Source organism: Gymnoscopelus microlampas (assembly GCF_963454915.1).
Source record: "Gymnoscopelus microlampas genome assembly, chromosome: 8".
NCBI classification, from domain to species: domain Eukaryota; kingdom Metazoa; phylum Chordata; class Actinopteri; order Myctophiformes; family Myctophidae; genus Gymnoscopelus; species Gymnoscopelus microlampas.
The window spans coordinates 10,550,476-10,564,396 of record NC_139945.1 but is presented as its reverse complement, the minus strand read 5'-3'; the positions used below and the strand labels follow the sequence as shown (position 1 = coordinate 10,564,396).

The window sequence follows — 13,921 nt, the reverse complement described above, 5'->3', positions numbered from 1 at the left end:
CCCTGTAGCAGCGCTTTGAGTTTGAGGCACCGTCTCATCAACACAGCTGAGCTATCAATGCTTGCGCAGTGGAATGAATTCCAGTAGGCTATATGCTCCGTCGTACGACCGTGTCACGTGGCCAAAATAACTGATCTACAAGCTGACAACGCGCGACGCGTTGTGAACTTGTAGATCGGCTATTTTTGCCGTGCGATACCTTTATACGATAAAGTATAACATACACTGGACTGTTAACGAAATGGGAGTAGTTTTACTTTATACAGGAGGATATTTATAACCTTCTAACCATTGATCAACCGTAAGTCCACCAAATAAGTAAAAATTAACAACATAGTCCATTTTGCATAGCTGTTTGTTCTCCAGTGGCGGCGGTGGGTCTGTTTGTTTTCCTACCGTGGGACAGCGTGACTTCACAGCACAGCTGTGCGATATATGGTCTAATCAGGTGCGGACTCAGTGCGGAGTGATTTATTAATGTGATTAGGCCCGTGCTATGATGCTGGTTTGAAGCACGGCTAGATAGCTATTTCAGCCAATCAGATTGCTTGGTCGGAACTACCTGTTGTATAATGGACAATGTACATGTGAGTGCGTGCGCCCGGCAGGGTTTCGATTGGACACTTCGTTGTGCGCTGTATCGCGTACCGAAAATAGCTTTACTGGAGATGCGCGTTTAGAGAGTAAGGGCAATGTTCTTAGCCTTGAATGCTGCCTTGGAGGAGGGCATTTGCGTTTTTCACCATAATAAATGCTGCATTCATGGTCTGGAGAGGGCACCTTTTGGGAAGTACCATTGGGGGAAAAAACGGAGGGGTAGATGATGTTGTGTTGATCACAGTTCTCCTGAATTCAGAAAAACTGTAGTAAAATATATATATAAAAACCCGGACTATTTTATTAATTTAAAAATGCATGACCCTCCCTTGGACTCAAAGTAAAATTAGTTGACCCTCCCTCGGACTAAATTTAAAATGGCATGACCCTCCCCTATTTTCCTCCATACCCCCCATTTCCTAAATTTCGACTTGTCCCTAACCTTTGCTTTTATATGAAATATCCGAGACCATTAAGATTTTACGAAAGAGGCTTCTGAACATATTGTTAGTTTGATCACTTCAAATGCTCTAATCTTAAAATAATAACCAAAAATAGATGCATTGAGAGGTAGTAGACAGGCTATTTTCGCTGCACAACATGCTTCCATAGAAGAACATTAAAGGATGACTTCACCACTTTTCAACATATCTTCATATAATAGGTCCTCACTAATGCTCATGATAAAATGGTACAATTTTTTTCTAATCAGTCTGTGTCTCAGAGGAGGGCTTTAGACAGTTCAGAAACCCAGTGACATCATCGATGGGGAATCCAAGCTAATAGAAACTGCAGGCTTTGTATTCCTGGAAAGTTTCAATGCAATAATAGATCCCATTGTTCTCGCCTTAATAAAAATCGGAATTAAAAAAATGTAATCTTTTTGGGGGAAAAAATCCTGCCTAACGATGATGTCACTGGTAGACGGGTTTCTGGACAGTCCACAGCCCTGCTATGAGACAGAGACCAAGTATAAAAAAATGGTATAATTTTATCATGAGCATTAGTGAGGACCTATTATATGAAGATAGGTTGAAAAGCGGTGAAGTCGTCCTTTAAGTGGAATGCAAATGACTGAAAACAGCCGTGGCGACTGAGAACTTTAATCCATGCAATGCTAAACCCCTCACCACTGGGAGACTGGTTGCTGTGGTGGAGCACCACACCAACCATCAAGCTCTCAATGGAATTGTTCTATTGACCAGATCTGTAGGGGGCGCAGCGGAGAGTGATGTCTTCAGTTAGTTTAGCTGTGCTACTCATTATGCTGAGTGCCCGACATTGAACCCAGAACCTTGCAGACTTTCAAAGGACTGACTGGGGTACCCGGACACTCCAAGGGAAGTTAGATACAGACCCTTTAAGATTATCTTGGAATGGTATTATCTGTTTTACAGTACAACACAGCGGAAATGGACAGGGAAGAAAGGGCAACGGGCAAGTGGAGGACAGAGTCACAGGACATCACATTTGCAGTAGTACACTAACTGGTTGTTACCTTCTGCCTTCTGCTTTGTTAAAACAACATGAATAACTCGCCTGTTAATTTGATCTCATTAAAGGCAAAAAGCTAAGAACCCTTCCACCATAAAACCCTTCTGTTTTGGACAAAACAGTCGTTAAAAAGGAACATTTAAGGTGGACAATACAAAGTACTGTGATACTTCTTCCTCTTTCTACCACTGCTGTGTTTTCTTCAGTCTCAAGACAATTGATGTGAGGGGAATTAGTGTTGGCAAAAATATAAGATTTTACAACATATGAATATGAATAGTATTCAGATTGAATTAGCACACAATATCAAGCTTAACACCATTTTGCTATGAAAGAGGGTGTGTGTGTGTGTGTGAGAGAGAGGAAGAGACGGGGGAGGAGGGGTGTGTGTGAGGGGGAGAGTGAGAGGGAGGGGAGAGAAAGAGGGGTGTGTGTGTGTGTGTGTGTGTGTGTGTGTGTGTGTGTGTGTGTGTGTGTGTGTGTGTGTGTGTGTGTGTGTGTGTGTGTGTGTGTGTGTGTGTGTGTGTGTGTGTGTGTGTGTGTGTGTGTGAGAGAGAGAGAGAGAGAGAGAGAGGGACAGAAAGATGGGGGGTGTAGGACAGATGTGAGAGATGGAGGGGGAGAGGAAGAAAGTTTCAGACATTTGGCAGTGGTGACTCTTACAGGAGTCAAAGGGAGTCACGACTCTGTAACCCATTAGGAACAGGAAAGAATCTGTGTAATTCTTAGATTTCTTTGGCTATTAAAAAATAGCAGATGCAGTATACAAGCTCATAGCGCCTTTAAGAGCTTTGAATATATATATATTCTTAAAGCAAACATTTGTAACTCACATCTTTGCTTCTGGGTATTCTACAAATGTCTTCTAAATCCTACAGTTCTTTGAAAAACGTATGTTTCTTTCTATATCAGTGGTTGTCAAACTTTTTCATGTCAAGGACCCCCAAAATTATATGTATTTGGCCACGGACCCCCATCTCAAAATATTTAGTTTCAGGGACTCCCAGAAGCAAATATTTGAGTTACAAATGTTCCCTTTAAATAAAAATAAAAAAAATATATAAAATATAAATGTTCAAAAATAGCAGATCTACAATTTTTAGATCTGCTATTTTTGAACAGCCAAAGTATACAATATGGATAAAGTGGTTACACAGATGCGTTCCCGGTTTAAATGGGTCAACTTGATACATTCATCGCACTTACGTTGATAACGTGTTTTATCTTCAGATTGAATACATTTCTAGCGTCGCCTGTCTTTGTCGCAACATCTTTCATGCAAGTCGTCTTACAAACAACTTGTTTGTTTGTTCAGTATCATTTTGCCTGTAACTCAATCATTTCCAAATCACATTATGTTACGTGCCCTATTTTTGGAACTGTATGCTCACATTGTTCTCTTTCTTCGCCAACAAGAGAGCTACTCAGAAGCACGGATGGAGTCTTTGCCCCTTCCTTGTCTGCACAGCACGTCTGCTGCAGCAGATGACGGAAAGCTATGAAAACTTGAGTGAAAATAAAAACGCAGAGGGAGGTATGGACAGCCCATCAGTGGACGTGGGCTTCCCTCCATCTAGGATGGTGTGTCACTAAACCTGTAGGATTTATGAAAGGACCCGACTCACCCCGACCACGGACTGTTTCAGCTGCTACTGTCTGGCATTGTGATACCACAGCATAAACGCCAGGACTAGCAGGCTCCATCAGGCAAACAGGCTTATGAATAACAGACACTAATGGCCTGTCGCCTCTCTCACGCACACGCACACACACACAGAGTACGCGGTCCCCGGGAAAAAACACTTCAACTGCTTGAGGGCCTTGCGCACACACTTATGGGTCTCTGGTGTGCCTATTAACACAAAAACTGTAAAATAAGTTAACCTTGTGCCAGCGGCTGCCTAGGTTTTCTGAGGTCAGAAAACAAGCCATTCAGATTAATCTCCAGTGTTGCCAGGTTTTGTGACAGAAACAACATACAGGTCTACTAAAACAAGCCCAAAATAAGCGTATAGTCCACATGATCACATACACATGCCCTAGCTAAATGTGTTAATATATAGCATACAATTTAACCACTTTACACCTATATTGAAATTGTAAAAGTGGAATGTTTTTGAAACATTTTAACAACACAAATCTTGTGTGGGGGTCCCTGGCACAAAATATTTTTTACAACCACTGATTTAAACAACATAGTGGAGCGGCTAAATGCTTTTTTTCTGGCAGAATCTTTCAGTTGATGATAAAAGCGTGAAAATTGGCATGAGCAGTCTCCATGGGTCACTTGACAAGAATATTGTCTGAGCCATTTGTAATTTCAAGATGGCGGCCATTTTTCAAGATGGCCGATACCTTAGTGGGCAGTTAAGTGATATGATGGTTTATTTGGTGATACAAGCATGAAAATTGGCATGAGCAGTCTCTGTGGGTCACTTGACAATAAGCCACCCACAGCTACTTGAAATTTCAAGATGGTGGCCATTTTTCAAGATGGCCGACACTTTAGTGGAGCATTTAAGTTATATAATGGTTCATTTGGTGATACAAGTATGAAAATTGCCATGAGCAGTCTCTGTGGGTCATTTGACAATAAGTCACCCACAGCTACTTGAAATTTCAAAATGGCGGCCATTTTTCAAGATGGCCACCACCTTAGTGGAGCAGTAAGCTTAAGAAATCATTTAGTTGGTGATACAAGCATGAAAATTGCCATGAGCCGTCTCAAAAGGTCATTTGACAAGAAACCGCCCACAGCCACTTGAAATTTCAAGATGTCTGCCGTGCGCCATGTGGATCCTTAAATGATACCTTTTCTCATAGAAATGTATTGGGTTCCTCAAAAAGCTCTGTCAAGAGAGGTTGTTTGACTGTGTTTTGTCTGACTCCTCGCCCACAAGCTGTCCAGTTTGGTAAAACCTGTCAGGAGTTGCCTCCCACCGGCATAGCTCTCAGTGTTCACTGAGGTAGGCTTGCACAAGCTCCCTTACCACGACAAGGTAACAGTCACAAGGGAGGATAATATATATCTTTTTTTTTTTAAACTAACAGCCATTACATGTGTCAAATAGATACTAAGGGGTGGGGAAACAAAAAATAAGATGAATAAATTAACACAGTTGTGGTGCTGATAAGCACAGTTGTGGTGCTGAACGGACAGTGCTCCAAAATTATGAGCAATGGCTAACACTGAATGGCAATAGCCACGGAACCATGACAAACTATACTAAGGAACTAAACTGAAAATGTGCTTCACTGTTAGATATGGCAGTGGAAGGTAGTGGAAGCAATGTTACAAAGTAACAACTGAAAATTACACAGTAATAGACTAGATACAAAGTAAAACATGATGCGCCGATGTGGCGAGGGGAAGCCGAGCCATAGGCCTACCCTTGAAAACACAGAGGACAACGGGGAATAACTCTGGCAAAATAAACATGCAAATATAGGTTCTAGCAGGGGCAATTACATAGGCATGTGAAACTGGGTCCATATCTGAAGCACTTACACCTTCCAGTACATGCCTTGGTGCACCCACAATTGGTCAACTCCCAACAACTCTCCGCAATAGGTGGAAGTGGAGTCCAGAAGACTTTCCACTTCTCGTCCTGTTCCACCCATCCCCAGTCAGATGGGCTCGGCATTTGTGGAGGTCGCTTCAATGCCTGTCCCCACACGTATCCAGCCTCATAAGAAGCACGTTTGGCATGCTCTTTGAGTGCTGCTTGAGTTGGCAGGATCAAGTCATATCGTCTTTGCTTTCTGGCAAAGAGATCAAGCCTGGCCTCGTTCACAGTTGTGACATCACTGGACCGGTCATACATTAGATCTTCTTAGTCTCTTGACATGGATATCTTTGGTATCTTCAGTGTCTTCAGCAGATGTAGATGCTCTCTTTTGGGCCCTTTCCAGCTCTGTGTTGTTGAACAGCTTGAATGATATGTTGCTCTGTTTCTTGTCAATGTGCTTTCTATGCCATCACCTTCATCTAGTCGGGTTGGACTAAGTAAGATAGGCAGAGCATTGATCTTATGAAATAATGGAACATTTCTTGCAATGGTATCATGACCAGTACGATCGTGCTCTCTGTTGAATAAACTTGGCTGAATGAGTTTTTCCTTGGTGACCTGCTGACAAATGAAACATCTGTCCCAGTTAGTTTTCACAACTGTTATGATGGCTTCTGCCATGTCTGCAGCATAGGCAGAGGCAGAGGGTTTATCCTTTTACCACCTTTTACCAAGCACTTTGATGTATGGGATACAACTAAGTTTGTGCCTTAACCCAACACTTAGTCCGATCGTTCATCCAATGCCATTTAAATCCCATGTGATCTGTACACCATCCGGTTAATTAAAACCCCATTAACCTTGGCTAGGCTCTCCCGCGCTGGCACAACCTGTCAATTCAGGTGCGGCTATCTAACTGTTTTGGGGTAAATTAGACAGCATTTGGGATACTAACTTTCAATTAGCTGACATTGAACCCCACTCTGAGGTTTAACAGCAGTGATATATCACCAGTGTGCCCTGGTAGTGCAGATATTCACTCTTATCTAATCTATCTATGATCAACAAATCAACACAACTGTTTTAGCATAATAATAATAATAATAATCGTCCTTAATGAAAAAAAAACCCGTACATTTCTATGAGAAAATGTCTTTTGAGGATCCAGGGGGTGACCATCTTGAAAATAGAAATTTCAAGTGGCTGGGAGTGTTTTCTTGTCAAGCAACCCTTAGAGACTGCTCATGGCAAATGTAATGCTTGTATCACCAAATAAACCATTATATAACTTAATTGCTCCCCTAAAGTGTTGGCCATCTTGAAAAATGGCCGCCATCTTGAAATTTGAAGTAGCTGTGGGTGGCCTATTGTCAAGTGACCCAGAGAGACTGCTCATGCCAATGTTCATGCTTGTATCACCAAATAAACCATTATATAACTTAATTGCTCCACTAAAGTGTTTGCCATCTTGAAAAATGGCCGCCATCTTGAAATTTCAAATAGCTGTGGGTGGCCTATTGTCAAGTGACCCACAGAGACTGCTCATACCAATTTTCATGCTTGTATCACCAAATAAACCATCATATCACTTAACTGCCCACTAAGGTGTCGGCCATCTTGAAAAATGGCCGCCATCTTGAAATTACAAATGGCTCAGACAATATTCTTGTCAAGTGACCCATGGAGACTGCTCACGCCAATTTTCACGCTTTTATCATAAATTGAAAGATCGTAGCACTTAGCTGCTCCGCTAACACCAGGAAGCGGGCCCAAAAAAACGCAACCTAAAACTAGATTTACAAGCAACTTTACAGAAAAAACAGCCCAAAGTCGCTTATATAAGCAGGCATGGCAGTATGTGATTCAACAAGCCATTCAGATTTTTCTCCCCATTATGTCAAGAGGGGACTTGGGGGGGATAATCCTGCCCCCTTCTCATTATCCACCCACTCCAGGGGGGGGGGGGGGGGGGTGAGAACCATGTTAAAACACAGGATAGCACAAAGGATGTGTTTTGTCTTTTTAATGTCTATATTGGAACCTTTCTGTGCTGATAGTGTAAACTTTCCTTTTGGGTATTACTATATCATCATCAGTTACTACAACTGCAAATACTGTTTTCAGCCATGATATCGATGTTTATCTCATTAAACAATGTTATGCCCTCAAAATACGTTGAATGATATGGAATAGTGATATATTTCAACTCAAATATTGTGATAAAAACCTATAGGAGAGGACATGGCACTGCTTCAATCAGAGGCAGTTGGGTTGCATTCATTAGTTATCTAGGCTAAACACACTCGTTGCTACAGTATCCACAAGGATTATGTGTGTTTGTACCACTTTTATTGTACCAGTGTTGGCTCCTGTCCTAGTTCTATCTGTCCATGCAGTTATGACTCATGAGTCATATGGCTCACAAGGGGATTTCCCAAAGTGTCTTTCAATATAAGTACTGTACCTAAGTACAATTTTGAGGTACTTTTACTTTACGTATTTCCAATTTTCTATACTTTTACTCCACTACACCTCAGAGAGAAATATTATACTTTTACTCCACTAGAATTATTTGAAAACTTGAGTTACTTGTAGATTTAGATTATTATTGCCATTTGTAAATAGCCGATCTACAAGCTCACTATGCGTTGCATCATTAATCTGCTATTTTCCACAGATTGTATGTATTTCTACATATTAATACCTTTACTTAAGTAACAACAAATGTGAGTACTTTTTTTCCACCACCGGCCAAAACACTCTACCTTTGCACATTACCCAGGCAAAGACAAAACGTAGCTAACAGGCAGTAATAATAAAATAAAACCTATATCATTTATTGTTGTTGTTATTATTGTTGCAGTATCATGGTGGGCAGCATCACCCATACAGGAAGTCATCAACTGCTGCTGCTAACAGCTATTGGCTAACATCATTTAGTATTCCTGTCATTTATCATCATTATAGCTCGGTTATTATCGTTAAAATGACGTTCAATCGTTAAAACTTTTAAAATAACGGCGCAGTCATGTATTGCACTTGCTATAATTACCAACAACGCAACTGTCATAATAAAACATAATAACAAGCGTGGCCTTTTAAATCTTAATGTGGACTTTGTTTTGAGTCTCTCCCCCCGCCACCCCCCCAGGCGGTCAGCAAAAACAGCCGATCTAGATCTGCTGTTTTCGGGCGGTAGCGCTAGCTCTGGTCTAGTCCTGAAACATGACTGACAGTCATGGTGCCGAGTCCCCCTGGTTTATAGCGGTGTTCGATTTGTTTACATTGCCAACTCTCACATGTACATAAACGTTCAGATTTCAAATATAAAGTGCTTACCCCCGAACCACGGATGTTACAAGGCGACCCGGACCGCGATAAGTACCCGTGTCTCCCGTATTGTTCAATAAAAAGCATTTTAATCCCATCGCCAGCCATTTTCTTTTTTCTTTTTTGTAATGTATCAGAGTGCAATACACCTCCCAACCATTAGTGTCGCATGGTTGAAAGTATCGGAGAAAATTTGGAGAAAATGGCTGGCGGTCGGATTAAAATGCTTTTTATTGAACAATACGGGAGATACGGGTACTTATCACGGTCCGGGTCGCCTTGTAACATCCGTGGCTCGGGGGTAAGCACTTTATATTTGAAATATGAACGTTTATGTACATGTGAGAGTTGGCAATGTAAAAAAAAATCGAACACCGCTATAAACCAGGGGGACTCGGCACCATCATGTGAACCATGGCTAGCTCTGGTCCATAGCGTTAGAAGGAGTTGCCCGCACACCCGCGGCAGAGCAGCCTCTCGTCTCTAGTGAAAATACAAAATACACTTTTCGCTACTCACCAAAACACGGACGAGTTTAAGATGTTGAAACCCTACTTTCCTTTGCGGGGTCACTCGGAGCCCCTCCCCCACCCCGTCTAAAATACACTTTTTTTGGACCAGAAAATAAAATATTTCACCGGAAGGAAAAACGTTTTCGTTGCTCCGCTGCGCCCCCTACAGATGTGGTCGATAGAAACATTCCATTGACCAGATCTGTAGTGTGCGCAGTGGAGCAACTCCTTACGGTGAAATATTTTATTTTCTGGTCCAAAAGGTGTATTTTAGACGTGAGGTGGGGGGCTCCGAGTGACCCCACTGACGAAAGTAGGCTTTCACCATCTTAAAACCCCATTTGTTTTGGTGAGTAGCGAAAGCGTATTTTTTACTAAAGACGAGAGGCTGCCCAGCCTGCTCTACCGGGGGTGTTTGTTCAGGCAACGGCTCGAAAGTAACATGGTGTCAATGAGAACTCCTTCTAACGCTTACCCACCGCAGCTAGCTTAAAGAGTTTAGCTATAAATGAGTTTCACCTGCAGGTTTTCTTGTTCGTCCACCAACAGGAAGCTGCGGTCTGTCCGCCCGTCGCCCCCCGGCTTGTTGCCGAGACACAGCGACGCGTTCATGTCCATTTCTCTCATCAGTGTCTCGGACATGGATCTGTCTGTTGTTGTTGTTGTTGTTGTTGTTGTTGTTGTTGTTGTTCAACACGACATGTTTCTGATTCTGAGAGGACAGACCATAGAGGTATAGGGACAGACAGACAGGCAGGCAGGGAGGGGAGGAGGGAGGGAGGGAGTCAGAGAAGCAGACTAAAGCGAAAGTTCACCCACTTCTGTCTGTCTGTCTGACTGTCATGTCACCCCACCACCAGTCACAACACACACACACGACACAGCGTAGAGATCCCATTGCCCCTGAGGAAGGCCTTTCTTTACGCCACGCTGCCATTGGCTACTTAAGTTTGTTGTCACGGAAACGACGTATTTTAAATGTAATAATAATAATGATAATAATAACTATTACAATTATAATAATTGAAACAATTCTGTACAAAAAAATAAAATAAAATGATTTAAAAATGTTCAATAATTAGACAAAATCTTTTATATATTCATATTATTTATTAGTAATTTCTGACTGTAACTTTTGAGACAATATATTTTTATTTTTTAATAATAATAGACACAAATCAGTAGGCTACAATACCACAATACCACAATACAATCTTTTTTTATTAGTCAGATCTTTTTTTTTTTTTTCTGACTGACATTTTGCTTAGCCCGAAACCGGCGGTTCCTTCGAGCTATGGGATGTAGACTCAACCCAACAACAACGCCACGTTTGGGGAGGAGCCTAGGGAAGACGTTCACGCACAGACCAGACGCACGTCTTTGGACCACGCTGTATATGATGGAAATTAGCACCATCTTGTGGTGAAAATGCGAAACTGAAGTCAGAACTGAGCACTATTGTGTGATTCAGTATTATAAACTCCAAGAATCAATAAATTAGAAAGCGTAAAATTAGATGAGATGAGATAATGAATGTACAGCCCACAAAGAACGTGCATTGAGGCAGTCGAGTATACTTACTTTGATTCATTCTTACAAACAAGAAATACATTCATGCTGGCTAGGGGTGATTATTTCCAAAGGCCAGTTGATGATGATGAATGCATGTAAACTAGTTATTAGTACACTACACAGTAAACACTAATTTCCATTTAACTGACACAAAGTGTTTTATTGGGGCAGTGCTGCCATGGTTAGAGCTGCTTGCTAATGTTCATTAAATATTTGTTAGCACAGATCTATAAATATCACATGTCAGAATGGCTTCCGAGTGGCGCCACACTGCTGCTAAACTGACATGGGGAGAGAGATTTCAGCATGGCTGATGTCTTGTCCTGGACTGAGCCTGGTCTGGCAGCCTCCTTCCTTATTTCAGTCATTGAAATCTAGGCCGATATTGATCAAAATGTGATTGTCCCTTTGATAATAATGTTGCTTTAAAGGGTAAAATCATTTGCCATAAAAGTTCTGTCTACTAGTCTACAATATAGTTCTAATTCATGAGTGAGAAGCTAGCAATTTCCCTGTTAAGGGTATATGGGCCTAGATTGGTAGGCTATAGATAGGTTGTTGATGGAATAGGGGAAGTAGGGAAGGAAACAAACAGTGAAGGAGATAAGGAATTTACAGTGTAGCCTATCATATGAATTGTTCACGCTGTTTTCTCAAATGCAAAAGAGACAAAGGTCTGAAGAATCAGTTATCCTCACTACTCCCTCTCTCAACCCCCCCTGGATTATGAATAATTCAGTCTGTTGAGTGCAGGGCCACCTAGAATAGACACTACTGTACATAAGATTATCCCTTGTCCTAGCACAACGTCACTGCTAATGTTAAGTTACATCAATTATACTGTAGGCACATGCATGCTCACTGACCACTTCCAAATGACTGGCTCAGTCAGACTGCAATGCCACTGCTGAGCATCTCTTATTAGCTTATTATAGCCATGTCAGCTGCATCTGAAAATAACCTAATAACACATTATTTATTAATATTGAAGCAGGGCTTTTGTGCTGTAGCCTAACAATTGAGCATGACTGTGGTCTGCAAATATGCAATACCACTGTCACCAGTGACAGCTAGGCTACCAGAGAGAGAGAGAGAGAGAGAGAGAGAGAGAGAGAGAGAGAGAGAGAGAGAGAGAGAGAGAGAGAGAGAGAGAGACTCACACACACACACACACACACACACACACACACACGCACGCACGCACGCACGCACGCGCGCACGCGCGCAGGCAGACAGACAGACAGACAGACAGACAGAGCAGAGACCAGAACAACTTCCTTTTCATCCCACCTTGACAATTGGGACAGGATTAATATATATTTTTGTTGCTTCATTTCGATGTAATTTGAACAAGCAAAAAAGAGCAAAAAGAAAGAAAGAAAGTAAGTGATCAGCATCATCACATGTTTTGTTGCATTTATTTAAACGTGCCATAATGCTGCTGCTGCTGCATGCATGCTGCAGCTGCATGTCAGTGCATACACAGCCTCGCCCATCAGTAGCCAGACAGACAAGGAAAAGGCACCAACGCATCAGAAAAAGAGAAGAGTGGCACCTATACAGCCTGACAGACAGTCCTGTAACCCAACCTTGACATAACTGGAGACGGTTTGGGGCAGTGTTGCCATACTTTGTGAGAGAAATAAGCATCCAGGCCTAGGAAAACAAGCCCAAAAGAAGCAACTTAGGTCACATGAACACTTTAAACCGTCGGCTATTTGAAAATAACCGATCTACAAGCTCACAACGCGTGTGAGCTTGTAGATGACTATTTTCAAAAACTTGGAATATAAAATGTGGAATATTTTTTAAACATTCTAAACAACACAAATGGTCCCTTGGGCACAAAACATTTTCATGAAAATATTTGAGAACCACTGGTTTAAATAATTTAAAAAAAAACTTGTGAAGCAAGCCTAAATTAGCGACGTTAGAAACCAGGCAAAAAAAAAACGCTTTTTACAAGCAACTTCACCGAAAAAGAAGCCCCCAGCAGAGGTAAAGTCCCTGCCCACCACCACAGAGGTTGTGTGTTCGAATCCACCGTGGTGCATCCGGCTTTGTTGGGCGTCTATGCGTAGGGCCGGAGGGTGGGCTGCAGCCCAGGGGCCCCCAACTGGGGGGGCCTTTGTGATCAAATTGTAAAGTAATCCTACCGAATTAACCGAATTAAAGTGACAAAAACCCGAAATAAAAGGAAAAAAATGTTTTCGTGCAGGGGGGCCTCGAAAAAAACTCTAGCCCAGGTGCCTCAACTCCTATAAATCCGTCCCTGTCTATGCGAACACAATTGGCCCGTGTTCGGTGGAGGCCGGGCGGGGAGGGTGATATTGGTCATTGCATGTACTCCTACGGGCTGGGGCGGCACGCCAGCACCTGTCAGTGGGGAGTGTTGGGCGGGAATGCGGGATGAGTAGGACGAAGGCTCTACGTCCTCCCGGTAGGGGCTCCTCACTGGCAGGTGAGGTGAGTAGGACACAACAGCAGTGACAACACACATTTGAAATGTGTGTGGGGAGGAATCAATTTGCATAACAACTAAATTGGGAAGAAAAAGGGAGTAAAACAATTGGCTACTCAAAAAAAAAAAAGTAAAGAAAAAAAGCCCAAAGTCGCTTATAATAAGCTGACATGGCAACGCTGGTTTGTGGGCTCTATGCTTTACAAGTCCGAGGCGGGACCAGTGGCACACTCGGAACACGCTAGAAGTGCTGGTACTTGTAGTCCGCCCACCCGCCACATGTTCCATGTTGACATGCGTAAAAAACTACAACTTCTCCCAACGCTGTCACTTCCCCCCTCGCTCCCATTGGCTGGTCCGCCGCAGCCGCAGCCTCCCATTGGCTGGGCCGCCGCAGCCGCAGCCCCAGAGAATGAATGAAATTGAAATAGCTGCTGGTACATTAC

At 42.5% G+C, this 13,921-nt stretch overlaps 1 protein-coding gene across 1 annotated transcript in view; it reads right to left on the bottom strand.

Annotated features, from left to right (window-relative positions):
* LOC311051111 (zinc finger FYVE domain-containing protein 1) overlaps window positions 1-10,275 on the bottom strand; it is a 29,415-nt gene extending 19,140 nt beyond the window's left edge. The window contains exon 1 of the mRNA XM_084065511.1: window positions 9,962-10,275. Within this exon, the coding sequence (XP_083921637.1) occupies window positions 9,962-10,084 (123 nt within the window). The 5' untranslated portion in view covers window positions 10,085-10,275. The remainder of the gene's footprint in view (window positions 1-9,961) is intronic.
* Between the last annotated feature and the right edge of the window lie 3,646 nt (window positions 10,276-13,921).